At 47.3% G+C, this 25,741-nt stretch overlaps 2 protein-coding genes across 5 annotated transcripts in view; one reads left to right on the forward strand and one right to left on the reverse strand.

The window, feature by feature from the left end:
• UBIAD1 (UbiA prenyltransferase domain containing 1) overlaps positions 1–626 on the reverse strand; it is a 7,186-nt gene extending 6,560 nt beyond the window's left edge. The window contains exon 1 of the mRNA XM_019511548.1: positions 464–626. Within this exon, the coding sequence (XP_019367093.1) occupies positions 464–626 (163 nt within the window). The remainder of the gene's footprint in view (positions 1–463) is intronic.
• MTOR (mechanistic target of rapamycin) overlaps positions 389–25,741 on the forward strand; it is a 123,966-nt gene continuing 98,613 nt past the window's right edge. Inside the window, exons 1-22 of one of the 4 annotated variants that reach the window (XM_019511733.1) lie at positions 389–433; positions 586–744; positions 921–1,029; positions 2,313–2,545; positions 2,915–3,115; positions 3,816–3,950; positions 5,849–6,124; positions 6,463–6,571; positions 7,694–7,880; positions 8,034–8,162; positions 9,748–9,992; positions 12,153–12,368; positions 12,808–13,013; positions 14,216–14,338; positions 14,733–14,822; positions 14,924–15,016; positions 15,571–15,705; positions 16,064–16,193; positions 18,808–19,058; positions 19,900–19,941; positions 20,990–21,076; positions 25,110–25,277. In XM_019511733.1, the coding sequence (XP_019367278.1) occupies positions 625–744; positions 921–1,029; positions 2,313–2,545; positions 2,915–3,115; positions 3,816–3,950; positions 5,849–6,124; positions 6,463–6,571; positions 7,694–7,880; positions 8,034–8,162; positions 9,748–9,992; positions 12,153–12,368; positions 12,808–13,013; positions 14,216–14,338; positions 14,733–14,822; positions 14,924–15,016; positions 15,571–15,705; positions 16,064–16,193; positions 18,808–19,058; positions 19,900–19,941; positions 20,990–21,076; positions 25,110–25,277 (3,285 nt within the window). In that variant the 5' untranslated portion in view covers positions 389–433; positions 586–624. The remainder of the gene's footprint in view (positions 434–585; positions 745–920; positions 1,030–2,312; positions 2,546–2,914; positions 3,116–3,815; positions 3,951–5,848; positions 6,125–6,462; positions 6,572–7,693; positions 7,881–8,033; positions 8,163–9,747; positions 9,993–12,152; positions 12,369–12,807; positions 13,014–14,215; positions 14,339–14,732; positions 14,823–14,923; positions 15,017–15,570; positions 15,706–16,063; positions 16,194–18,807; positions 19,059–19,899; positions 19,942–20,989; positions 21,077–25,109; positions 25,278–25,741) is intronic. The other 3 variants (XM_019511734.1, XM_019511735.1, XM_019511736.1) reach the window with 3 other exon arrangements.

Genomic DNA, 25,741 nt, shown 5'->3' on the forward strand with positions numbered 1-25,741 from the left:
CCATTACGGTAACAGCGCCCTTGGTCGGCTGCGGGCGAGGGAACGCTTTCAGCAACGCACCCGGAAGCAGAGAGGCATGTGTCCCCACCCTGGCGTCCCCCTGCGGCTTCCTGCTTCCGCCTGGTCACTGTCCCCGGGAGGGGTGGGGAGTGCGGCATTCCAGCCAATCACGCTGCTGCCGGCTCGCCACTGGCGGAGCCCTGTATCAATCGGACCACTTTTATTTTATTAATTTTTTTGTTCCCGGATTGGTCAGCCCTGCTAGCCGGCTTGAGGGGCGGGGCTGCCCTCCCCTAGGAACCCCGCCTTCCTCCCCACTCCATTGGTGACGGTGGCTGCCACTCCGATGTGACTGGGCGCTGATTGGGTGGGTGCTCCTCGCCGGCCTGGCGGGTAGAGCCAGGGCCCGACCAAGAGAGCCGGCGAGGAGGCGGTGAGTGGTCTCCCCTATCCCCGCGGTCACCTGGCGACGCCCCGGGGCGCGGGGCTCTGTCATGCCGGCGCTTGGCGCTGCGAGGCTCTGGGCCCGGGTCTGTGCGGGAGCCCGGCCCCGCCGGTGCCAACGCCAAGGTTTTGTGTCCCAAGGCCCCGTTGCGCTGGACGCCCTGAGCCGCCCCCGCCGCCATGTCGGGCACCGTGTCCATCCTGCAGCAGTTCGCCAACGGCCTGAAGAGCCGCAGCGAGGAGACGCGGGCCAAAGCGGCCAAGGACTTGCAGCACTATGTCACCATGGAGCTGCGCGAGGTGTGGCGGCCCGCGGGGTCTGGGAGGCCCGGGACGGGACGGGACGGGGGGCGGGGCAGGGGAGGAGAAGACGCCGCCTGTTTGGATCCTGGGAGGCCCCGGCATCGTTGCTGCCCTGGGGGCTTGGGGTGCTGGGGACCAGCTCCGCCTCGGCCTGAATTCTCTTTCCTGCGCAGATGAGCCAGGAGGAATCGACCCGCTTCTATGACCAGCTGAATCACCACATATTTGAGCTGGTCTCTAGCTCCGACACCAACGAGAAGAAGGGGGGCATCCTGGCGATAGGTGAGCGCAGGGATTCGGTGTCTCTGGGAGATTCGCTCTCCACTTCCCTGTGACGCAAATGAGCTGAAGACGTGGTCTCTCTGTGCTGAGTGCTTGAGAACGTGGTCCTGAGTTGTTACGAAAATACGGGCTGCGATGCTCAGCTTTAAGTGATCATGGTGTGCAAATAGTCTGGACTCTCTGTGGCCTGAGAGCAATAATCGTACCCTTTAAAGCCCTTCACTCAGTGGCAGCAGGTGCCTCCTCCAAGGAGGAGATCAAACAACTTTTGCATTTATTCCCAGTAGCATCTCCGATTGTCCTGTTGAGCTTTTGTTCTTGTGCGGCAGAACAGCCTAAACATTGCAACTCCTGGGGATACAGATCAGGGGTTCCCGACCTTTTTATGCTGCGGACTAGTAAACCGCGGACTAGGAGTGATCGGCATACTGTGGGCCAGCAGCCAACCCTTTTTTATACTCGGTAGTGACCGACATACTGTGGACTCGGTTGCTAGTCCACAGTATGCCAGTCACTTTGGGACTTCCAGTCTGGCAGCCAAGCCTCCTGTGGACCAGCAACCAACCCTTCACAGCCTGAGGGTTGGGAACCCATGGTACAGATAACTCATATAAAAACAGTCCCTTCCAAATGGATTCCTCATTTCTGCACCATTTGCTTTTTAATAACCCAGTAAAGCTCCTTCTGGATTGAGTTGAGCATCATAACCAAACCAACCCCGGTGTGCTTAGAGGTGATGGAGGTTGTTGCGGTGGGTGGTCTTTGTTAATGACATCTCACTTTAGGCGGACAGTGTTACTTTAAAGTTACTTCTGTGAACTTAGTACTGGTGGAAGGTGTCAGCTTGACAACCCTGAATACCAATGCCTTCTCTCTGCTGCTGCGCTGCCCCCTGCCAATGTGTCTCAAGACAGGCCTCGAGAGACCATCTCTGGAGGAGTACAGTCTTCTCCATTCAGTCCTGGGTCCATTATGGCCATATATAGATGCGTGTGTGTTGGAATGGATCTGTGTTCCCAGAGTGGATCTTTATGAAGTAATACAAGGAAAATGTGACTTATGGAACCTTCTTGATGCATTTCTCTGTTTTACATAACAGATTCGAGCTTGAGAAGAATGCAGACCTTTCCTGCTGCTTAATGTTTCTGGTGGATTTGCAGTTTAGGAAGAGTTAGCAGGAATCTCTCCAGGCTGCCTAGAAAGAACTCTCTTCCAGGGATTTTGCTACTGTTTGCCACACCAACCCACTGGCAGAACTTAACCCATGCTCTCTTTCTCCCCAGCAAGTCTTATTGGCGTTGAGGGAGGCAATGCCACCCGCATCGGCAGGTTTGCCAACTACCTTCGGAACCTGCTCCCCTCCAATGACCCTGTTGTCATGGAGATGGCATCCAAGGCTATCGGGCGCCTTGCAATGACGGGAGACACCTTCACAGCAGAATATGTGGAGTTTGAGGTGAAACGGGCTCTGGAGTGGCTGGGAGCTGATAGGAATGAAGGTCGAAGGCATGCAGCAGTAAGTGTTCTTCTGGCTTCTCAGCCTTCCTGGGAACAGGCTCATGAGTACTGGTGATGAGAACTGCGTGAGGAAGGATGCAGTGAGTGGGGAGAGAACTGGAGGGAAGTCCTAGTTGGGGAATGGAATGGCTGTTCTTCCATTTCTGAAGAGCTATGGGAGGGACTAGTTGGTCTGCTGTTAATGGTATTTGTTCTGGTGGTGCTTAGGAACCAAGACTCAGATGCTCAATTGCCAAAGCATTGTATAAACCCAGCAGCATGCTCCCAAAAGCTTACAGTATAACTAGGCAAGACAGATCTGGCATGTGGAAGTTTTTTTTCTAAATTCCCACCTCTCCCTGACCACCATTTTCCTTCCTGTCTCCAGGTTCTCGTTCTGCGTGAACTGGCCATCAGCGTGCCTACCTTCTTTTTCCAGCAAGTGCAGCCATTCTTTGATAATATCTTTGTGGCCGTGTGGGACCCCAAACAGGCCATCCGAGAGGGAGCTGTCTCTGCCTTACGTGCCTGCCTCATTCTCACCACCCAGCGGGAGCCAAAAGAGATGCAGAAGCCCCAGTGGTACAGAGTAAGGAAGGAGTTCCTTCCACTTTAAATAGCTTTCTTCTCTGTGTCAGCACACAAGATCTGGTCTAAGCTAAGGCTGTTAGGTGTTGGCGCCTCTCAGTCAGGATTAAAAATATTCTGGCCTTGGGATCAACTGGTACAAAAGAAATGGGTCATATACACCAAAGTTTTATTGTGCTTTTTGCAACTTGTTGTCAGCCCTTTGACCTAGTCTATCCTAGCAGTCAGACTGTTCTCAACAGAGCATGTGATCAGACTGACCTGTGCCTCCCACCTTCTTTTGGTAGCAGTGTAGACCAATTTTAAGTGACATGCATGAGCATCTCCATTTCTTAATATCTTGGGACAGGGTGGTATGGCAGATGCTCAGGTCTCACTGTGCCTAATTAGCTTAATCATCCTGTTCAAGCCTTGTGTGATTACTCCACAGGGCGAACTCAGTGGCAGAATTCTTGGTATAGCATCCTTGCCATTGCTCTTGGCTCTCATTGCTGCTGAAGACACTCTCAGGTAGCTGAACTCTGTTTTCTCTCTGACTCCTAGCTATACAGCACTTCACAATTTCCTGGCTGAAGCATGTAGCTCTTCCTGGAACTTACAGGCTCCCAGTACCTAGTGACATGTTGTGGTGCATTGTTCTGTTTCATGGGGCTTAGTTTCTGTTAAAATTGCTGCTGTTTATTGTTGTTTTCTTTTTTTAGCACACATATGAAGAGGCTGAGAGAGGTTTTGATGAGACTTTGGCCAAGGAAAAGGGTATGAATCGTGACGACCGAATCCATGGTGCCTTACTGATCCTCAATGAGTTAGTGAGGATCAGCAGCATGGAAGGAGAGGTGAGCAATTTATCAAGGTGATAGTCTGGCCTAGCACACTTAGCAGCTAAGTGTGGTTGTTGCCTCATTCAGTGGCTGCTTTATGAGCTGAGGAACTTGAAATTAATCTGTTTTGGGTCAAAAGTGGCTGGGAAAGCTCCACAAGCAACCAGGGCTCAGGGCTTCCTGTTATCATAGAGACCACTGGTACTGAAGGGAAGAAAGAGAAGAGCAATACCAATTGCTCAGAAATCATAGCTGTGTATTACTGGTGGAAAGTGACACAAATTGATCAACTAAGTGATAAATGGGTACTTGTATGACGTGAACACAAAAGAAAGGGTGAACTATTTAGTGTACAGGACTACATATCCAGATGAGGTAGCATGACAGTGTAGGGGATGGGAACAGGTGGAATATCAGGAAACTTTCTGGCAGAGAGTTAAATAAGGAGTGGAACAGGCTCCTGAGTAAGACCGTGAAAACTTCATTGCTTACAGATTAGGACTGATTAAGTATTAGGGAATGTTCTTCTGCCCTTGTACCGAGGGACAGGCAGGACAAATAGGGATTTTTCCCTTTCTAGTTTGTTATGCCTTTCTAATCTTATCTTGAAACCTTTCTTTCTTTCTACTGATATTGTCTGCTAGCCAATTGCCCATCAGGAATGCCAGGGGAGGGGGGAGAGGTAGGTGGAGACAGAGCACCGTCAGCCACCACCCTGCACCGCTGCTTTCTCCCAAGAGCAAGAGAGGGGGGAAGCTTGCTTCTCTGGCCCCCTTGGCCAGCACCCAGTGCTGCCTTCGCCTTCAGGGAGCCCCCTGCTCCAGCCGCTCTGTCCCTACCATCATGGTGGCGTGCCACTGTCTCCTGTCTAGAACACTCTTGGAGCACTCTTGTTGTTTCAGACAACTAATGAGTGTGTGAATAAAGCATTATGGACAGACAGACAGATTAAGGCTTTTATAATATTAGAATGAACAGATTTGGTACAGCCAAAATAAGGATTGGGATATGTGCCGTAGGTTGCTGAGTATAGGTTCTGATCACATATGGAGCATCTGACTTCTTCAAGTACAGTAAAAGTTCTGTTATCTGGCATCTTACCAGCCATCATGCTCCACTAACCGGCATGCCGGCTTGTAAGGTAAAGTGAAACTGGAAGTACCGGTCGTGGCACTTCCGGTTTCTCTGAGCCCCCATTGCTCAGGGCAAAGCAGCTGCGCTGTGGAGCCCCCATGGCCTGGGGGTATAGCAGGCTGTGTGGAACTTGCCTCCCTGTCCTGCTGGACCACAGGAGGGGCGGAGGGATGCCCCAGATACAGCATGAAAAGCAGTGGCCGGGGCTGCTCAGTTAACCGGCATATTTTGTTATCTGGCATCCACCGTTCCCGGGGGATGCCAGATAACAGAGCTTTTACTGTAACTTGAACAAATGAAATGTGGAGTGGAAAAGCATGTGAGGACTGTGTGTTTCTGGAAAGCAGTTGAAGGTGTTCAAAGGAGGGATCAGGTTAAAGTTCAGAACTAAACTGCTCATTCACCTGAAGCTGGATGCATTCAGAGAGGTATGCCAGACTTGAATCTCCTTTTGTCTGGGGAGTAGGAGCCCTGGGTATGGGGTTCAAGTGGCATTTACTTGGAGAGTTAGGATCTTTGAAATACCCTGCCTGCCTTGTTCTGCCATGCTGGGGGGCTTTCATTGCCTGTCTCTGCTGCTTTCCCACTGGAAGTATAAAGAGGTAGAAATCCTTGGAATGTCTTGCTGTTGGTCTCTTATCAGAAAATCTGTTGCCTGTTGGGGACCGGGATGTTGCAACTGGGGTGGATGCCTTTGGTCCCTAATTCTGTAAGTGTTCTGTGTGTGTGTGCAATCTTCTATTCAGCTGTCTTTGAACCTGCTTATCTTCTACGCCTAGCGCCTCAGGGAAGAGATGGAGGAGATCACACAGCAACAGATGGTGCATGACAAGTACTGCAAAGACCTGATGGGCTTTGGTACGAAGCCTCGCCACATCACCCCATTCACCAGCTTCCAGTCTTTGCAGCCCTCCCAATCGAATGCCTTTGCTGGACTGCTGGGATACAGTGCCCACCAGGGAATCATGGGATTCGGAGCCTCACCTGTCCCAGCAAAGTCAACCTTGGTAGAGAGCCGATGTTGCCGGGATCTCATGGAGGAAAAGTTTGATCAGGTGGGTTGTGAGTGTTTCTGTACTTGCCCCCTTCAACCAGCATAGACTAAATTCTTAAAAGCACAGCTACCCCCCACCTTCCCTTGTCTGGGAAGCAGCATGGCTCAGTGATTGCATCGAAGTATCAAGGTTCATTAGCTGTATTTGGCTCTGCCTCTGAGAGAGAGCGGCTTAGATTCTCTGTGCTGCAGTTTATTTCTCTCTGAATCAGATAATTTTATCTACTCCCAGGGGGGAGCTGTGAGAGTCAGTACAAGGCTTTGTAGAGCACCAATAAAAATAATGGGGAGGAGGGAGAAATATGCTCCTCCCTGAAAGCCCAATCCATCCGGTTTCAGGTATGCCAGTGGGTTTTGAAATGCAGAACCAGCAAGAACTCCCTGATCCAGATGACAGTACTCAACTTACTGCCCCGGTTGGCTGCTTTCCGGCCTTCTGCATTCACAGGTGAAGTGTTTGTTGCCTGGGTTTTGGGGCTGCAGCCAAAGGTGGGTGGAGAGAGTTCCAGCTGCTTCTTCCATTGGCCTGCACACAGGTAGTAGAGCAGGGAGAAATTGCATGAGCTGGCTCTTTGATTTCTCTGAATAGCAAGGGGCCAGTTTTTTCAGAGAAGTGCAGCACAACATCTGTCAGGAACTTGCAGCTTTGCAAAGCCTTTGTGTGGATTACACGGTGCCATAGTGCCTCGTCTCAAGCTGTCTCAACCTGCCGGGCTCTTCCCTTTCCTTCCCTGCAAACATAACTGTGGGGTTGTCACCAGTGTCCAGTCCTTTATTTCCCTGTTTGGGGCTGTTGGGAGATCTTGAGGGAAAAGGAGATTATAGCTGACCTTTTAAAAGCTGTATTGGTCTTAAAGTCCAGAGTGTACCAGAAATAAGGCCTTGCTAGTATGCCTAAGATTGGCTGTGCCTTTACAGCTGTATACCAACATCTCCTAAACTCCAAACCAGTTACCACCCTGTTGAGAAACTGTGGCATTTGTCTCCTGTATAAAACCTATAGGAAATGGCTTAACCACTGTTGCTGAGTTGTTGCTTTTTTCATATGCCTCCTCCAGATGTAGAACCCTATGAAAGAAACTGTTGGCTTAAATGGCTAAAGCCCAGCTGGAACCTATTTTGTTGTCATTACATTTAAGTTTGTCCTTGCTGGCAGCAGCAATTCATACCAAGCCAGTGCCCGTCCTCTAGTGTGTTATTTCTGCAAGGTGTCTTGCTATAGGTGATACTTCTGATGCTAGCATTCCTGTCCTCTGGTGCAGTTGCTTCTAAGTAGGCCACCCTCTAAGTAATTGTCCTGGGTATTTTTTATTGTTTCACCGGCTGCTATGTGAAATACACTAATCTGCATTCTAACAGGTTCCCTGGCACTGTAGGCTGGAAGATGGATAGGGACAGGCCACATGGTATGGCCTCCTTCTGTGCTCCCTTCGCTTTGCAGCCCTATAGATTTGCCACTCAGGAACTGCTGAATGCTGTATATGTGCCTCACTAGTTGTGGTTGGTAACCTATGCTTTGGCCCTGCTGCCCAAAGAACTCACAGACTGACTTCTTCCTCTCTTGCCTTAGCTGACCAGTACCTTCCAGATACCATGAACCATGTCCTAAGCTGTGTGAAGAAAGAGAAGGAGCGAACAGCAGCCTTCCAGGCCTTGGGACTGCTTTCTGTGGCTGTGAGGTCTGAGTTTCAGGCCTACTTGCCCAAGGTTCTTGAAATCATCAAAGCAGCTCTTCCACCAAAGGACTTTGCCCACAAGTGAGTGCATGGGGGTTAGAGAGGGTCTTGGATAGACAACTGTTGGTAAACTGACAAACAGTCCCTTGAGATGTCAGTGGTGTGAAGGTGGGGTGAGGGAGTGACAGGACTGCAAGCTTTCTGAGTTAGCTAGCTCTTACTGTGTCTTCTTAGGAGACAGAAGTCCATGCAGGTTGATGCCACCGTCTTCACCTGCATCAGTATGCTGGCACGAGCTATGGGGCCCAGCATCCAGCAGGACATCAAAGAGCTACTGGAACCCATGCTGGCTGTAGGACTGAGGTACGTACAAAGCTCTTCCACATGTTTTTCTGTTAGCCACTGGATGGCATTATTGGCCCTGAACAAAATAATTGTAGATTCTGAAGGGAAAGGGCCTATAGGTATAAAAGTGAGTTGTGAAGATAGAGCAAGCAACCCTGGAGAAAAGCCCATCAAGCGCTTTCCTTGGGAGACACAGCTATATTAGTCTTCCTGTGTTGGAGGAAATGGTGCATTGAGTGACTGCTTAGGGAAAACCCTAGAGTGCTTCACCCTTTCCTTTGGATGAAAATAAAACTGTTGTGTTACTAAACCAGGATGAAAATCCTCCTAGGGTGTTACTGAACTGAGTCTTGTCATGCAAAGGGGTAAGAAGTAATCTATCAGTTGCAAGAGGTTAACATACCACGTTCCTATGGGAAAGAGATGTTCTAAAGCTTATATCCTTCTCCTGAGAAGGGTAGATTTTGGGAGGGCAGGCCTGTGTGAGTGAGGCAATTCCTATGCTCCCCTCAAAGGAGCCAGTTTTAAAGAGAGATGTTTCAGTGTAGGCTGATTTAATTTGACCCCCACCTGGAGGTGCATCAAACAGATATCTGCCATTCTCTTGTCTTTCGCCTTCAGACTCAGCCCTTGGGCACTGGGAGTCATTACATATCTGGAAATTGGGCCCATGTGCTATCTACAGTATGTAACTACATTTCTGTGCTGAGCTTTGTGCCACATCCAACACAGCTGGCCAGGTCCCTTCAATACTGTTGGTGCATGTATGCTATTACTTTTGGTTCCTTTGCCTTCTCAAACAAGTAATCTGTTGTCAGTGTAAGGTGTCTGAGTTCTGACTACATGTGCCACCATGTAAAAAATTTGCTCTTTGAAATGGCAGAGCAAGGTAAATTGAGGACTGGTCTCTCCAGCTTCTCAGTGCTCAGATACTCTTCTTAGGTGAAAAGCCTGAACAAAACAGAAAACCTTGGGAGGCTGATAAACTCCAGCTGTATCAGACCAATAGAAGAAGAAGGTTCACGAGCTGGATGCCATGCCTCTAGCTTTTTCTTGCCCTCAGAGCTCACATCTGGGGTCTCCTACTAGAAGAATCTTAACTCACCTCTGCCGGCAGCATGAGGGTGTGAGGAAGAGACGGTCTTTCAGACATCCAGCTCTCAGGCTGTGACAGTTTTGTAGTCTGGAGTCAGCATCTTGTGAATTGCTCACCTCTCTGTCCATAGGATGCAGGCTTGAGGCGTTCAGCCGAGCATGCACCCTGAAATAAATCTGTAGCTGCATTGTGCATGACGTGGAGCTTCAGAGCATCTTTTAAAGACAGTCCTGTGCATAGTCCATTGCATTGGTCCCAGCTGGAGGTCCTCCATGTGGATAATTCCCAGTAGCACCTAGTGCAGCACACTGGGCTGGCATCCAAGCAGTCTGTTTTAGCTTCTGGAGGTCATGCAAGGGTAGCCAAACTCTAGTGGCAGGGATTGCTGTGGCTCTAAATGCCTGGAGCGATATTCTGATAGGCAGTGTCAAAGGCATGAATGAGAAGTAGAAACACATAACTTGTGTTGTTCCTGTTCTAATGAGCATGCCTGCTTCTTGTCCCCAGCCCTGCTCTGACTGCTGTGCTCTATGACTTGAGCCGTCAGATCCCCCAGCTGAAGAAGGACATCCAGGATGGGCTGCTGAAAATGCTGTCCCTTGTTCTAATGCACAAACCCCTGCGGCACCCAGGCATGCCCAAAGGCATTGCCCATCAGCTGGCATCACCCAGCCTCACCAACATCCCCGAGGCCAGTGATGTGGGCAGCATCACCCTTGCCTTGCGCACATTGGGCAGCTTTGAGTTTGAAGGTAAGACTTGAAGGCAGTAGCAGGCTGAATGCAAGATGCATTCGAGCGCTTGCAGAAAGCCTGAGCAGCAGTATTGCAAGTACACATGGTACACAGCCTAGTTAAGATTTCACAGAACAGTGTCCGTAAAAGCTTTCAGGTCTTCTGAGGTGGGTGTTTTCTGGGTATTTGCTGCAGAGTAGTGGGAACTTTGGAAGCAGCGTGTTTTGGACACACAAAAGCAAGATGCACCTAAAAACTCTTACTAGAATCAGGATATAGAAGTGGTTGGCAAACCACCTAAACAAAATCCTAGCCTTTCCCTGCTAGACCCACAATAATACCAACTGGCCTACTCAAGTTCTTGCTAATTCCATCTTCATAACTTTTTCCCTTTGTTACCAAGCCTACAGGTAACCTTGCAGGTTGGCTACTGATAAAAGAGGCAGAAACAGGTCTACAGCCCAACATTGTATTTGCTTGCACTTCAAAACACAAAAACAAACATTTATTCCAAAGTCTGTCTAGCTACACATGACAGCACAACATGAATTCTTACCTATACCAGCTGGGAAGACTCACACGGTGGGAGGAGGGTGGCATACAGATTGGCAGCAGGTCTTCTTGAATTTGCTGAGTTCTCCAAATTTCCCTCCAGCCTATACTCTGTATTTATAGATGGCTTGTTCTAATAAATGTTCTCTGATTAGTTTTATTTAAATTTCTTTCTTTCACTGAAACTTTGGGGACTGGACTGAACCAGATCTCTTCTGAACTTGGAAGGTGTTAGTTGGGATTTATATCCTTAGGAAAGTAAAAAGGAGGGTTTGTTATCTCCTCTCTTTCTTCCTCTTCAACATGCCATTGTGGAGTGCAGTTCAACCCTGTCCCGTCTCTTCTTTACCTTAGTTTATGGCCTTCTCTGACCAGGGTGTTTTGTTTTTACAACTTACCTAAATTTCTTAACACAAATATATCTATCGCATCTAATACGTTTGATTACATCAACCACTACTACTGATATTTTAAGATAAAGCTATGATATAGTATATTTGGATTATGTAATATGTGGTCTTCCCTTATAGTGTCTCCTTTCAGGCCTTGTGCTTTAATTGTATCTAATTACTGGTTTACTTAGGGACATTGATGGCATCCTTTACAGATGAAATGACTAGCTGGTTCAGCAAAGTAAAGGTTCCCTCTGTGGCAGGGGTGGGCAATTATTAAGTGGCCCACCAGCCCAAAGTTTTGGTGAGCTGTTGAGGGCTGGGAGGGGGTGGGGTGGGCAGGGAGATGCCATTTGATCTTATCTGGCTACACAGCTGCTGCTGGGAGCCTGAGGAGGGAGGGCTGCATCCTGTGCTACTGTGTTCTGCTGCAGCTGGGGCTGGGCTAGGCTGGGCAGCATGCAGACTCATCCACACCCCCTGTGTCCCACTTCCATCCAGCTTTCTGTTGGTGTTGCATAGTCCTGGCACTGCAACCACTGGCAGCCAGGCCCGTATGGGATGGGACCAACTAGCCATCCTGCTTGCCCGCCTGCTGCAATGAGCCACTACTGCCATGCCGCTCCAGGAAGTTGGGGGCAGCGGCTGCCCAGGCTGAGTCCCTCCCCTTCCCCCGGCTGGCACGGACTCGCCTCCTAGTGGTGCCACAATGGCAGCAGCTTGTTGCAGCAGGCGGGTGGGACAGCTACCTGGCACGCTGCATTGTGTCCCATCCCATGCGGGCCTGGGTCCCAGCAGCTGCAGTGCCAGGACTGTACAGCCACAGTCCCAACAGGAAGCTGAGGGGGCAGGGGAAGAGTCTGCACACTACCCGGCCAAGCCCAGCACTGGCTGCAACAGAGTGGAGCAGCTCATGGCACAGCCCTGTTTCCTCAGGCTCAGCCATTGGGCTGGGATAGGATCGATTAGTAGGCCAGATATGGCCCGCGGGCCTAATTTTGCCCACCTCTGCTCTGTGGTCACTCAAACACGCTTTGGGGCCTTCTGCTTAGCCACAGTTCTGCAGCTTGGCTTACGCCCCTTGAAAGTGGCCAAGGCTTGGCAACACCTTACAGTAGGGAGATCAAACCACACCTCTGTTGTTCTAACACAGTCAGCAGGAGGTCTAGGACCTGAAGTTTAAACCCATGTCAGATCCTCATCTGTCTTTCCTCTACCCCTCACTCCCATCCAGGTCATTCCCTGACCCAGTTTGTTCGACACTGTGCGGACCATTTCCTGAACAGTGAACACAAAGAGATCCGGATGGAGGCAGCCCGCACCTGCTCCCGCCTGCTTACACCCTCCATCCACCTAATCAGCGGACATGCCCATGTGGTCAGCCAGACAGCAGTGCAGGTGGTGGCAGATGTTCTCAGCAAACTGCTTGTGGTTGGAATAACAGACCCAGGTATGAGTTCTCCCAAGTTATGATCCATTCATGGAGTTCAGGGGAGGACTGTCTCCTTAGCTAAATCCTTAGCCAGTTGCAGGATAGTCCCCAGGGGCTGATGTTTGCCATATCTCTGGATCCCTTCCAACCACACGAGCTGCAGGAGCAAGAGACAGATTTGGGTGTGAAATCCGAGTGTCTTGCTTAGCAACAGAGGCCACCACTGAGAAGCCCCTTGGTGGCCTGTGCTGAACTGCTTTTGGGTAAATTCCTTAGGTATTTCTTCCTTCATGGGGTCCTGTCAGCTCTAAAGCTTTGCCATGAAAGGTTAGTGGCAGTAGGTCTGTGTGGTAAAGAGAGACAGTGGTGTGCTGGAAGCCACATATCAGTAATAGCAAGAGATTGTGGAAGAACAGAAACTTAAAGTGAGCAAAGACAAGCAAACATGCTCTTGCAGACCCCGATATCCGCTTCTGCGTGCTGGCCTCCCTGGATGAGCGGTTTGATGCACATCTTGCTCAGGCAGAGAACTTGCAGGCTCTCTTTGTGGCCCTCAACGACCAGGTGTTTGAAATCCGAGAGCTGGCCATCTGCACCGTGGGCCGGCTGAGCAGCATGAACCCTGCCTTTGTCATGCCTTTTCTGCGCAAGATGTTAATCCAGGTGAGAGAGGTGTTGGGTTGGGGTTGAGTTGAGAAAGTGAGGTTTGAGGCTGCTGGAATTATCCTCTTCTCACGTGCTTAGAATGGTAAGAGCACCCTGAAAGGGTTCTTATCACCTCAGCTTGATACACTTCAGAATCATAAAATTGTAGAAATTACGAGCTGGAAGGGACCTTGAAAGATCATAGAGTCCGACCCCCTTGCTCTGGGCAGGAATACTGCTGAGATCAAATGATTCCAGCAAGGTATCTGTCCTTGAAGACTTCCAAGGTTGGGGACTGCACCACCTCCTTGGGAAGTCTATTCCAGATTCTGATCACCCTTACCATAAAGAGTTCTTCCTTGCATCCAACCTGAGACCATCCTGTAACAGTTTATGGCCATTGCTCCTTGTCCTCCCCTGGGGCACCTTAGTAACCACTTTTTTTTTTCCTCCCACCTCCTGATACTCACCCCTTACATACATATAGATGGTCACCAAGTCCCCCCTCAGTCTTCTCTTCCCCAGGCTGCCAGTCCCAGATCCCTCAGTCTTTCTTCATAAGGTTTGTCCTCCAGGCCCTTAATCATTCTTGTGGCCTTTCTCTGGACCCTTTCAAGATTCTCCACATCTTTTTTTGAAGTCGGCGCCCAGAACTGGACACCGTACTCCAGCTGGGGTCTCGCCAGTGCCAAGTAGAGAGGAAGTGTTGGGAAGGGCCTGCATATGGGTTCATGACTTGACATCCATATCTAGAGTGAGCCCTTGCAATTCAATAGTGAATCTGGCAGTTACCATCTTCCATAGTGGAATGGAGAGGACAGCAGTAACTGCAGGCCCCAGTATACATCATTTCTCCTTGACTAAAGTGGCCTTCTTTCAGTGGACGAGGAACACTGTGTGCTGGAGCCTTTAGCTCCATACCCTACACCTCCCTGTTAGACATGGGCTTGGTTTTAGTCCTTTCCTTTTAAAATGCGAAGTAGCTGTAGCCGTATTTTGACACTGCAAGCTGGGCAGTGCCTATATGTGGAACATCACGTATGGCTGCCACAATCACATTTTCATTTGATGCTTCAATTGTGTTTCAGCCAAATGCAGACAGAAGCAGGGAATGGAGTCTAACTGTTTTGTTCCTTTTCATCTGTTGCTGCCTAATCTGAAGAATGTCGGCTCTCCAGCCTATCTCTGCTTTGATGCATCTGTTTCCCCACTCCCTGTAGATCCTAACAGAGCTGGAACACAGTGGAGTTGGGAGGATTAAAGAACAGAGTGCCAGGATGTTGGGTCACTTGGTCTCCAATGCCCCACGTCTCATTCGCCCATACATGGAGCCCATCCTTAAGGTAGGGCGTCCTTCCACACCCTGCTGATTTTTCATTGGAGGAAGAGGGAGGTATTTTAGCATGTGGATGTGTCCCCTTTACCATGAGCTATCCTGTTATCCCTGCTCGGTAATAGCAGAACCAATATAAAAGAAACTGGCTAGAGTGGTCCTTGTGGTAACACTGATTACATACAGCCATGTGACCCAGATCGGATGGGTGCATAGAAGCCATACAGATGTCATCAAAATGTATCGTTCATCTTTGAAATGCTGATGCATGTGAATATCCTTCATAGGATGTGCACTGGTTTGAATTTTCAGTGTCAGAGGCAGGGAAGAGAGTGTTCCTTGCTGGGTAGGGGTGGGAGAGGCTTTCACTGAGGAGTCTAACCTATTTCTGTGTCCTCAAACAGGCACTGATTGTGAAACTGAAAGATCCGGATCCGGATCCAAACCCAGGAGTGATTAACAATGTCCTGGCTACCATAGGGGAGCTTGCACAGGTAAGAAACTGCAGCTTTCTGAGGAGGCACCATGGTGGCCACCTTGACCCTAAACCTGTTGCTGTTCTAGAGGAGGGACTTCTCTTCTCTGCTTCTTACAGGTCAGTGGGCTGGAGATGAGGAAATGGGTGGATGAGCTCTTCATCATCATCATGGACATGCTCCAGGACTCCTCTTTGCTGGCTAAAAGACAGGTAAGTATACAACACCCTCTTTAAACTAAGCTGCTCTCTGTGACTAGAGAGAGTCAGATGTTACTGTGTGCCACTTGGAGCTGAAAAAATGAGCCTTCAGTTCAAAGTGGTCAGTCCTCTACTTGAGAATGCCCAGAAGGGTGAGCCATATTGGTGACTTTGCTGTTCATTTCATCTCAGGTAGTGTGTGTTCCCTGAACAGCTAAAGAAAGAAGCATGGATAAATGGCTCTCTTAGAAAACACTAGGATCAAGCTCAGTGCTGTTAAGAAGCTGCCAGCAGCGACTGGATGGGGGCAGGGGCAACAGGTCTTGGAGAAGATGGTTCTTTTAATGACCCAGAGGGATGTATGTTGTCAAGTGTTAATGAACTTTTTGCTTTGCCCTGACAGAGAGAGAGTCTCTGGGGAGGCTTTCAGAAACAGTTGGACCCTGAGATGCTTTTAAATGTTTTAAAGGGAGATAAATGACTCCTTATAAGATAAGGCAAGTAATAAATTGCTGGTCTTCCCTACCAGGTCAAAGCTAACTCTTCTGGGAATGTGTTCATTCCAGGTGGCTCTCTGGACGCTGGGGCAGCTGGTGGCCAGTACTGGTTATGTGGTGGAGCCCTACAGGAAATACCCAACTCTGCTGGAGGTGCTGCTGAATTTTCTGAAGACTGAGCAGAACCAGGGTACCCGGAGAGAGGTAGGAACTCCAATCTCTTCCTCCTCTGAGGACTTCCAGGAGTTAGGAGGGCAGTCAGACAGACAGGCTGCTGAATCCACTTCTAGCAAAAGGAATGGAAGACCTGTTGCTGGGGCTGAGTGGGGTATAATTTGTTTTGATGGACAAGGCTGTAAAGAAGCTGTGAATGAAGTTGTTCGCTGTTAGTGGAGTGGAAAGAATCGGCTTGCTGTCTAGGGAATAAAAGGCCACCATTTCTCTTATCACTAGGTCTCGTCATGGCAGCTACCCAGACACCTGGGTTCAGGCTTCATTCATTGTGTTGGCTTTTGCCTGGAATGTGGTTTTGACACATTTTTCTTGCTTTATTCTTTGCCAGGCTATCCGTGTGCTGGGTCTGTTGGGAGCTTTGGACCCATACAAGCACAAAGTGAACATTGGCATGATTGACCAGTCACGTGATGCTTCGGCTGTCAGCCTGTCAGAGTCTAAATCCAGTCAAGATTCTTGTAAGCAAGTGGATGCTGGGAGAAGAGTGCGCAACTTTCACATAATTTAATTTTAAAGGGGCTGTGCTTTTTTCATTCCAGCCTAGATGCTAAAGATGGAAATTACATCATAGGTCATCTGCTTGTTTCTCCAGCCAGTATGGTGGCATGGGCCAGAGAGCTCCTAACTAACAGTGAACCTGGGCTTTAGACACGATTCATTCCATTCTGGAGTTAAAAAATCCTGAAAGCTACAGTACAGCAGCATTAACCTTAACTGGGGCATAGAATCCAGCTCTGCCACAGGGAAACCCAAGCAAGTCACTTCTCAATGCCTGTTTTAACCTTTTGTTAAAAGTGCCTATTGATACTGATCTGCATTTGAAGGACTTGGAGATCTATGGTGAAACTACACTAAGCAGAAAGGGTTGTTGGTACCTGAGAAAAGGAAAATTTCTTAAGGGTGTTCCTTTTTTAGCTGCTGTAAATGCTGGAAGGATGCTGTAGAATAGCAATCTAGTCAGTTTCAGAAAAATGAATTCAAGTGTTTTGTGCACCATCTTTGTACAAACTACCAAATGAGTGGCTTTCCGGTTGCTTTTTCCTGTTCTGTGAAACGTCCTTGTCCTGTGTTGCTGTGTGAAAGGCTAACAGGAAAAGAAGTGACTGACTATAGTGGTAGGGAAAGTGTGACTACATACAGTGCAGTCAAAATAAAATGGCTCATGAAGGAAATCTCTGCTCTTTTAGCTATAATGATAATATCAGGTACTACCTGCAGTAGCAGTACATACATTTGGGGCAATTGGGCAGGGTTTGTTTAGTATTATTAATAATGATACTCAGGTCTTAGTTCTTACTTGCATTAGCTCTCAAAGCACATTACAGAATTATTGTTATTCCTCCTTTATAGAATGGAAATTTAAAACTCAGGGAAGGAAGTGCTGTGACCCAGGTGTCGTCCCCTCCACCCCCAGGAGGCCAGTGAACCATGAATTAAATCTGGATCTCCTGTACCCCAGCCCAGTTCTTCTTACCCACTAGGCCAAGTTGATAACATCCCCTAGTAAATGTAATATTTTTATTGTTAGGGTTTGCATTTAGAGACCTTTCATTGCCACTTATATCACCATTTCTTGTCCTCTTTGTGTCCTATGCAAGTTTTCTCCACAGCCTCTTTTCTTTCAGGGGAGTACAAATACAATGACTTTATTCCAAGAATTAACCGAGCATCTAGAAAGATGTCTTTTTGGACAATGACAAACTTAAACTCATTTCTCTTTTAAAGAGGGTCTTGTAACCTATTCTTTTACCTGTCTCACCATAGGTGAGATTTGGTTCAGGAACACACTGAAGGTCTTCACAGCCTTAGGTCTTTGTTTCTGTGGTGTATGTGGATGTATGTGATTCCTGGTCCATTGATTTAAATGAGCCTCTGTCTTGAGGAGTTTGCAACCAAACTAAAACTCTGAAGCCATCTAACACAATCCTTTTGAGCAGGTGTCCAAGGAGGATCAAACTCCTGTGACTGAGGAGATCAGTAAACTTGTCCCCTTTACAACTGTCATTGATGTTTTTGGGGCAGCCCTTTTTAAGCAAGCCATGTGACAGATTCAACACAGAGATCTACCCACACCTTTTACTCCCTACCCATGCTTAACCCTGTTGTGTAGCTGTTTACTAAGCAGACAGCTTTAGAGCTGACTTGGTTGAGAGTGGCATCCAGCTGTGGACAGGCACCTGTTTGCCAGGCATTTGCTTAAATGAAATGATTGAATGGTTTCACTTCCACTTTTAATAGGAATTTTTTATATTGGCCCTTTCCATTCTTAAAATGAAAAGTATAACAGCAGGTGGAACATGCTAACCTGTGTCCCTACATTCAAATACATTTTGGAGCCATAGGGCAGTAAAAAGCACTGCTCCCTGCCCCCAGGTTAGCAGGGTGACTGATTTTGTGGATAGTTGTGGGGGCAGCTTGCATAAGGGAACTAAAGTAGCTAGGTACATGTGAATGTGACCCTGACTAACTTAAGCTAAATTGGCCAATATGGAAATGCCTATTATAGGAATAGTAATATTGCTTGCTCATCAGCAAGATTTTCTTTTGTAAAATAGAACCAAGTTGAAACACCCCATTTCATGCTTTAGAGCTTAGATTATCTGTGGTCTCTTTGGGCTCCTACCCTGTTCTGTTACACAGGTGAAAGCCATGGTACTTCCATCACAGTTGGTTTAATTTTTCAGGAGTTCCTCCCCTCCTAAACGAAGTCCCAGTTCGAAACTGGTGAATTGCTAAGAATTACAGTCCAGTTCTAATTTTTAAATGCATATATGAAAAAGACATGGACTAGGGTGCTTCATAATAGTTTATTACAGGGGGCAAATGGCTGGTGAGTAATAGGTTCAGTGTTGCCTGAGGACTTGTCTATGTATGGAAATTTATCAAAAGAGCTATTCTGAAATAGCTTCCAGAGTCTTGGAGCTTTGATGTAAAATTCCTATAAGATGTCTGCCCCCTCTGAGCATGCCCATAGTGTAAACATCCATTTTCCCCCATTAGCTGGTTGTGTTTGTATTGCAATATTGAAATGCGCTGTGTGCATACTGGTTACTCTTCTTTACTTTCTACCAGCTGATTACAGTACCAGTGAGATGTTGGTGAACATGGGGAACCTCCCACTGGATGAATTTTATCCTGCTGTCTCCATGGTAGCATTGATGCGAATCTTCCGAGATCAGTCCTTGTCCCAGCACCATACAATGGTCGTCCAAGCCATCACCTTCATCTTCAAGTCCCTTGGGCTGAAGTGTGTGCAGTTCCTACCCCAGGTCATGCCAACATTCCTCAATGTAATCCGGGTTTGTGATGGTGCTATCCGAGAGGTGAGTGTTGAGTGTTGTTCTCTCCTGCCTGCCCCAGAACAGAAATCCATTGCAAAGAGAACATGACTAGCTTTGGGCACTCCTGCACTGTGTGTGTTGCTGCTAAGCATGCTGCAGAAAGTGAGGTACTAGCTCTGCTTTCTTTTGTCTCCAGGCATTGGTCAGAACATCTAGTGCCACCAGTTTTTCTGCTTCTCAGGCTGTTACTGAGCATCCTCCTTAAATGGCCAGCCCCTGGCTCTACTTCTTTGTCAAACCACTCGGCCCAAAAAGTGACTTTGCAGCTAGCTCCCCCAGCCTTCCATGGCCTCTGCAGTTCATGCCCCTGATGCACAGAGAATTTTTTTTGCATGTTGCACTAAGTATCTTTAAACCTTTTGCCATAGACATGTGCTCTCATCCCCCTTTGAAAGGGATTATGATTGGCCAGTGTCAGCTGATGGTTCCACAGAATCATCTTTGCCTCTTACGTAGCAGTTATCAATTGTGCGTGACAGCGCAAAAATGAGCCTTGGCTGCATCTGACCAAAAAATGGCTGAGTCTAGCAGAAGTTTTTCCTCCTGATACTGAAACTGGTGTGTGTGGGGTGGGATGGGGAACTTGCATGGGTTCCCAGAGTTGTTTGGTATGTGGGATGGGAGCCACATACTTACCCTTGTGGAATGTCTACCCTGGTATAGAACTGCAGTTGCCACAGGCTAATTCCCTACCAGACTGAACTACTGCTCAGGTCGGAAGGAGAAATCCTGGCACTCCTGGGTTGGCTGAGTGCCTACCCTTGATTGATCTAACATGCTTGAAAGCTATGCAATTGTGCACACTCTGTTTAAAAATTTTCAGGTAAAAGAAGATGGTGAAAGTGTACTGGGGAGAAGAGCTGAGGTGGGTACACGTGACTTTAAAGCCCAGACGAGGCAGGCCCTTGTCCTGTATGTAAGCACTTCGCAACTCTAAGAGAAGACAACTCCATGGGGGCTCAGGGTTATTTCTCGGTAAACACACACACAAGCCACCTATAACCAGAGGCTGATTATTTATTTATTTTTAATCCCTTGTCCACTTGCTCAATTTTCACTGAAAAGCCCTTCCTTGATTTCTCTGAATATTGGCCTGTGTTTTCCTGCTGTGAATAGCAAAAACAATCTATACTAGAAATTTTTCGTGAAAAAATAAAATATAGTAGAAAACACTTGTAAATACTCTTAATCTTTAAAAAAAAAAAAAAAAAGAAAGAAAAGAAAAAAAGAAAAGCATATATGTATTTGTGGACAAGGGCAATTGATCCAGACTGACATATTATTTCATATCAAGCTCCAAAGTAAAATCACCACAGTGGTAAGTGTGCACGTGATTGTGTTTTGTTGGATCAAAGGTAATCATGAAACAGACATAGCAAGCATATGATAGAAATGTCTAGTTCAGTTTTTCTAGGGTACAGTTGGTCATCTTCCTATGAATTTGGCAAGTCCCAAAATCTCTCTCCTAATATTCCACCATTGTCTTGGTGGGGAGGGGAGAAATATAGAATCTGACCTTAAAATCTGGGTGTGTCTGGCTGGCAGGCAAGGGGGGAAGAGATATGGGGCTACATTTTCAGTAACAGCTTCCAGATTTTAGTTTGCCAAAATGGTATGATGTTTGAAATTCTGCCCATGAGTATGTTTAGACATCTAACTACCTTGCATGCCTAAATTCCTTTTAGTGCCTGCATATCCACAGTTTGAAATGCTTTCAGTAAATACTGTAAACAACAACTATGTGTTTTGAGGCTGTTGAGAGAATTTAGCCCCAGACTTCCTGCTTATAGTAGCTGTGCATGTTGGTCATTATTAGATGAGCTTGCAGTTGGCCTTTGAAACCTGATTTGTCTTGGGTTGCACTGCCACTTGGATAGTAGCACTGAGCACTACCCTCTTCTTCCTCATTCCAGTTCCTGTTCCAGCAACTTGGAATGCTGGTATCCTTTGTGAGAAGTCACATTCGACCCTATATGGATGAAATTGTCACCCTTATGAGAGTGAGTATCACCCTTATGAGAGTATGACCTTTAGCTGGTGACCTAGCTTCTTGGAAGTAAGACAAGGTGAGTAGTAATGCTTTCCTTTGAGCACATGGAGTTACTCTTGGAGAAATACCAGAGTAAAAATGTTTCTGTCCACTCAATAGTATCAAAGGGAGAAGGGCAGCAACTGATGTCAGGGAAGCTCATAAATGATGGGCAAAAATAGCAATTCATCAAATCTTTAGAATTTAACAATAATGGTTTCTTAATCCAACATGTTTTGAGAGGCATTTTCTCTAGCTGAAGGCCCATGCTGTACTTTATTAGAGTCATACCTGGACTTTGTTAGCCACTTCTGAATAGATGTTGGGTTCAGGATGGAGCATTGTCATTATAAACCATGATTTTTCTGCTGCCCCTAAGCCATCGCAAACAGCAGTAATTAAAGTTGGCTTTTCCCTACAAGTTAATGGGGCCAGCAGGAAGAAGGATGGTCCATAATTCTAGCTGATGAAAAGGTTTAATATGTGGTTGTAAGCACATTAAGTGTGAAGAGAAAGAAGCAAGGCATAAATGTAGTATCTTTCTTCTATTTTCTAGAACAGCAGTGTTTCGGGAAGTAGTTCCTGCATGTCAAGGGTGGCACTGTGTGGAAGAGGCTCTAGAATAGACATGTCTTTGTTATTGCATGATGATTATAAGGGTCCATTCTGACCTGCAGGAAGCCATCCTTCAGGTATCTAAGTTTAGTGACACGTGCTTGTGAACAGGTGTTGGAACCTATTTGAAGGGACATGGTTAGTGCAAGTTTGACCTCATGTTTTAAATTGTGTGAAACTCAAAATTTAAAAAACCTGAACCAAGTGGAAATCATAGACTCATAGAAAGTTAGGGTTGGAAGGGACCTCAGAGGTCATCTAATCCAACCTCTTGCTCAAAGCAGGATCATCCCAGCCAAAGCTTTGTTTAGCTGGAGTTTGAAAACCTCCAAGAATGGAGCTTCCACCACCTCTCTGGGTAACCTGTTCCAGTGTTTTACTATCCTCCTGGTGAGAATTCTTTCTCATATCTAACGTAAACTTCTCTTGCTGCAACTTGAGACCATTGCTCCTTGTTCTGTCATCTGCCATCACTGAGAACAGTCCAGCTCCATCCTCCTTCAGACCCCTACTTCAGGTAGTTGAAGGCTGCTATTAAGTCTCCTCTCAGTCTTCTCTAGACTAAATAAGCACAGTTCCCTCAGTCTTTCCTCATAAGTCATGTCCACGAGCCCCTTCACCATTTTTGTTGCCCTCCGCTGGATTGTCCCCAGTTTGTCCACATCCTTTCTGTAGGGGTGAACCCAAAGCTGAACACAGTACTCCAGATGTGGCCTCACCAGTGCTGAATAGACTGAAATAATCACTTCCCTTGCCCTACTGGCAGCAAACCTACCAGTACAGCCCAGTATGCCATTAGCTTTGTTGGCAACGAGGGCATGCTGCTGGCTCATATTCAGCTTATTGCCCACTATAACCCCCAGGTCCTTTTCTGCAGAGCTGCTGCCCAGCCAGTCAGCCCCCAGTCTGTACTGGTGCATGGGATTGTTCCACCCTAAGTGCAGGACTTTGCATTTGTCCTTATTGAACCTCGTCAGATTTCTTTTGGCCCAATCCTCCAATTTGTCTAGGTCACCCTAAAGTGTGACTGATTTTTAAAAAGCAGAAACAACTGGAATTTAAAAATAACGTTTCCTAGCAGTGCTCAAAACCTAGGTATTAAAGCTTATCCTGTATATTAGTCAGTAATGAAAATAAGTGATCAGTCTTTTTCTGCATGCACAGAAGTGTGAAAACTAAAATAGAGAATTAATATTCAGTTTGTAGTTGCACAACATGAGCTAGTAATAGAAATCAGGAAACTTTGGGGTTTTTTAATAATTAACTTAAGCACTGAGAGTTATGTAACCCTTGAGTCTGGAGGATTGTGTAACTACTGCAGAGCTGAAGAGTACATTTTACTGTGATGCGTGCTTTGAAAGTTTTATAAAAGGAGCATTAAGGCAATTGGTTTATTAAAGCAGAGGTGGGAAATATTATGTTTTGCATGTTGGTCAAAGTTTTCTTTGATCTGGCTAAAAGCACTGCAAAGTAAAAATAAACGATTCTTTTGGGAGCGTTTGCAGATTATTGGTCTGTTGACACTGGGAAGGCAAACAGAGGATCCATTCTCTAGAACTTGTTCCAGCTCAAGTTCCTTTCAGACCAGAAAGAAGTTGGGGAAGCCCGTTTGTAGGTGGTAATACTAGTGGGATCCCCCCGCAGTCTGCCTCGATGTCTGCGTAACTAGTGAGTTTGTTCGTGGAAAGTGTGAGGGCAAGAGATCAGGCGGGAATTCTGTTGAAGGTATTCAGAAATTCTCTTTCTGAAGTTGTTAATACCAAAGAGAAATTAATGCCAGATGAACTGTTATGGCCTGTGAAGTCCGTGGAGATTTACCTTGCTAAGCTGATAGTGTTTGAAACCAGACTGCTATCACATGGCACTCTCACTGTCTTTTGAACTGCTTGCAGTTCATTAGAGCTGGCAGAGAACAGCAAATCTGCCCTGGTTTTAACATTTGCTTAATATTCTGATGGTGAGGCTTGAAGGAAAACGGTTGTTCTCTGGCCTCTTCTTTTACCAGTGTAAAATATAAAACTCCACTCCATATCGCTTCTATATTAATGGGGCACTTCCTAATGTTGGCTCTGGATTTAGGATCCAGATACCTTGTTCCACCCTCACACCAATCGCAACATTTCTATTCGATAATAGGTAAATTTATTGATACACAGAGATAACAGAAAAGAAGCAGTACAAACAATCAGTTCTATATAGCTACCAAATCCTAAGGATGTCATCAGAGTCAAAGTACATGGCCAGGATGGGATCTTTACTCTGAGGCTCTTTCTTAGGTGTCAGCAGTCTGGAGGTGGGATGCTGAGGCCCACCCCACCCAGTGGGGTGCATGAGATGGGCTGCTGGTACGCCCTCTGTCCATGGTGGTCTTGAGGACCCTTCCCAGGGGATGAGGAGAAGGATGGGGAGGGACGGGAGGGACGCAATAAGAGGAAAGACTGATGAGGAGGGATGGGACAAAGGGAGGGATAGACAGGGGGGCGCTTTTTTACTCTCAAGTCTCTGCTTTTGTATTCTCCTTCACTCCTGATGACTTCATCCATGGCTATCTTTGGTTGGTTGTCTCCCTATGGTCACATGTCCACGTAGCCTTCAAGGCCTTCTCCTAATTTGGTCTGTTCCCCCAAAACCAGGACTCAGCCCCCCTTGCTGCTCTGCGGTCTTGTAGCTGGTGTCAGTTATGTTGTGTTATGGGCAATATGGTACATACTTCCTCAGTTCTCAGGCTGTGTGTCCTTGTTGTGTTAGACAGCCTGTCTGCCTTGAAGGCTATACGAAACTGCGTGCGTGCGTGCGTGTGTGTGTGTGTGTGTGAGAGAGAGAGAGAGAGAGAGGGAAGGGGGGAGCAAGAGACACCCAGGCTTCTTAGAAATCAACCCCTGCTGCCCATCATCAACCCTTATAATGTATATATCTATACCTATAAGCCAATTCCCAAAAAACAGACCTTTAAATGCCATTTCTAAGCCAACACCTAAAAGGTACTTACACTTTCATTTCTTACTAGTCTGCATAAGGGCAGCTGGCATTTAGTTGGTGCTTATGTACAAGACTTTTGGAACTTGTGCATGTTGTACATCAGATCCATTGTAGTGGAAAAGAGTTTGTGTTCATCGGGAGGTTGCAGTCTCTGGGGAGGTGGGGAAATGGAATCTGTCATAAGCAACTAAACAAGGGACCAGGAAAAATCAGTCACCAAAGAAGTATGTTTCTAACAGCCAAACAAGACAGCACTGGAGATCTCAGATGCTAAAACAGAGGGTTTTGTAATGGTGATGGGGTTTCTAACTGTTGTTCTGTATCTAGAAATCACTGTCAGTCTCCCTGGGCCTAACGTGCACAGGTCAGCTGTAGAGGGCTGTTTTATCGTCTCCTTCTGTCTCCTGCAGGACTTCTGGGTCATGAACAACTCAATACAGAGCACAATCATCCTGCTTATTGAACAAATTGTGGTGGCTCTAGGGGGCGAGTTCAAACTCTACCTGCCACAGCTCATTCCTCACATGTTACGAGTTTTCATGCATGACAGCAGCCCAAGTCGCAACGTGTCTGTCAAGGTGAGTGAGGCCTTAGGCAGGCTGCGTTGTTTTAGGTATAGCCTGAGTGGAAGCATGCTGTGGGGAAGGGAGTAACCAGAGCACAGTCAATTGCTGACAAGACAAGACAAGCCAAGATAAGATACTCTACAGCAGGGGTCAGCAACCCCCGGCATGCATGCCAGAGCATGCTATGCATGGCCATTTTGTTTGGCACACCACCAGTGGCCTGGGCTCTGGGCAGCTGCTGCCGGCCATGGAGCCTGAGTTGCTTGCAGCAGGCAGAGGGGCAGCTACAAGCCCTGCTGCGAGCAGCCCAGCCTCCATGGCACGCAGCAGCTTCCCAGAGCCCAGGCTGTCTGTGGCAGGCAGCTGGGAAACTGCAGCTGGTGCACTGGGGTCTGGAGCCCTGGCTTGGCTCCATGGCCAATGATGGCTGTACGCATGCCTCAGGATGCGTGGCAGGGAAGGGGCCTGGGGCAGTA

This window comes from Gavialis gangeticus, unplaced genomic scaffold (genome assembly GCF_001723915.1).
Source record: "Gavialis gangeticus isolate Ggan-Ray unplaced genomic scaffold, GavGan_comp1, whole genome shotgun sequence".
NCBI classification, from domain to species: Eukaryota; Metazoa; Chordata; order Crocodylia; family Gavialidae; genus Gavialis; species Gavialis gangeticus.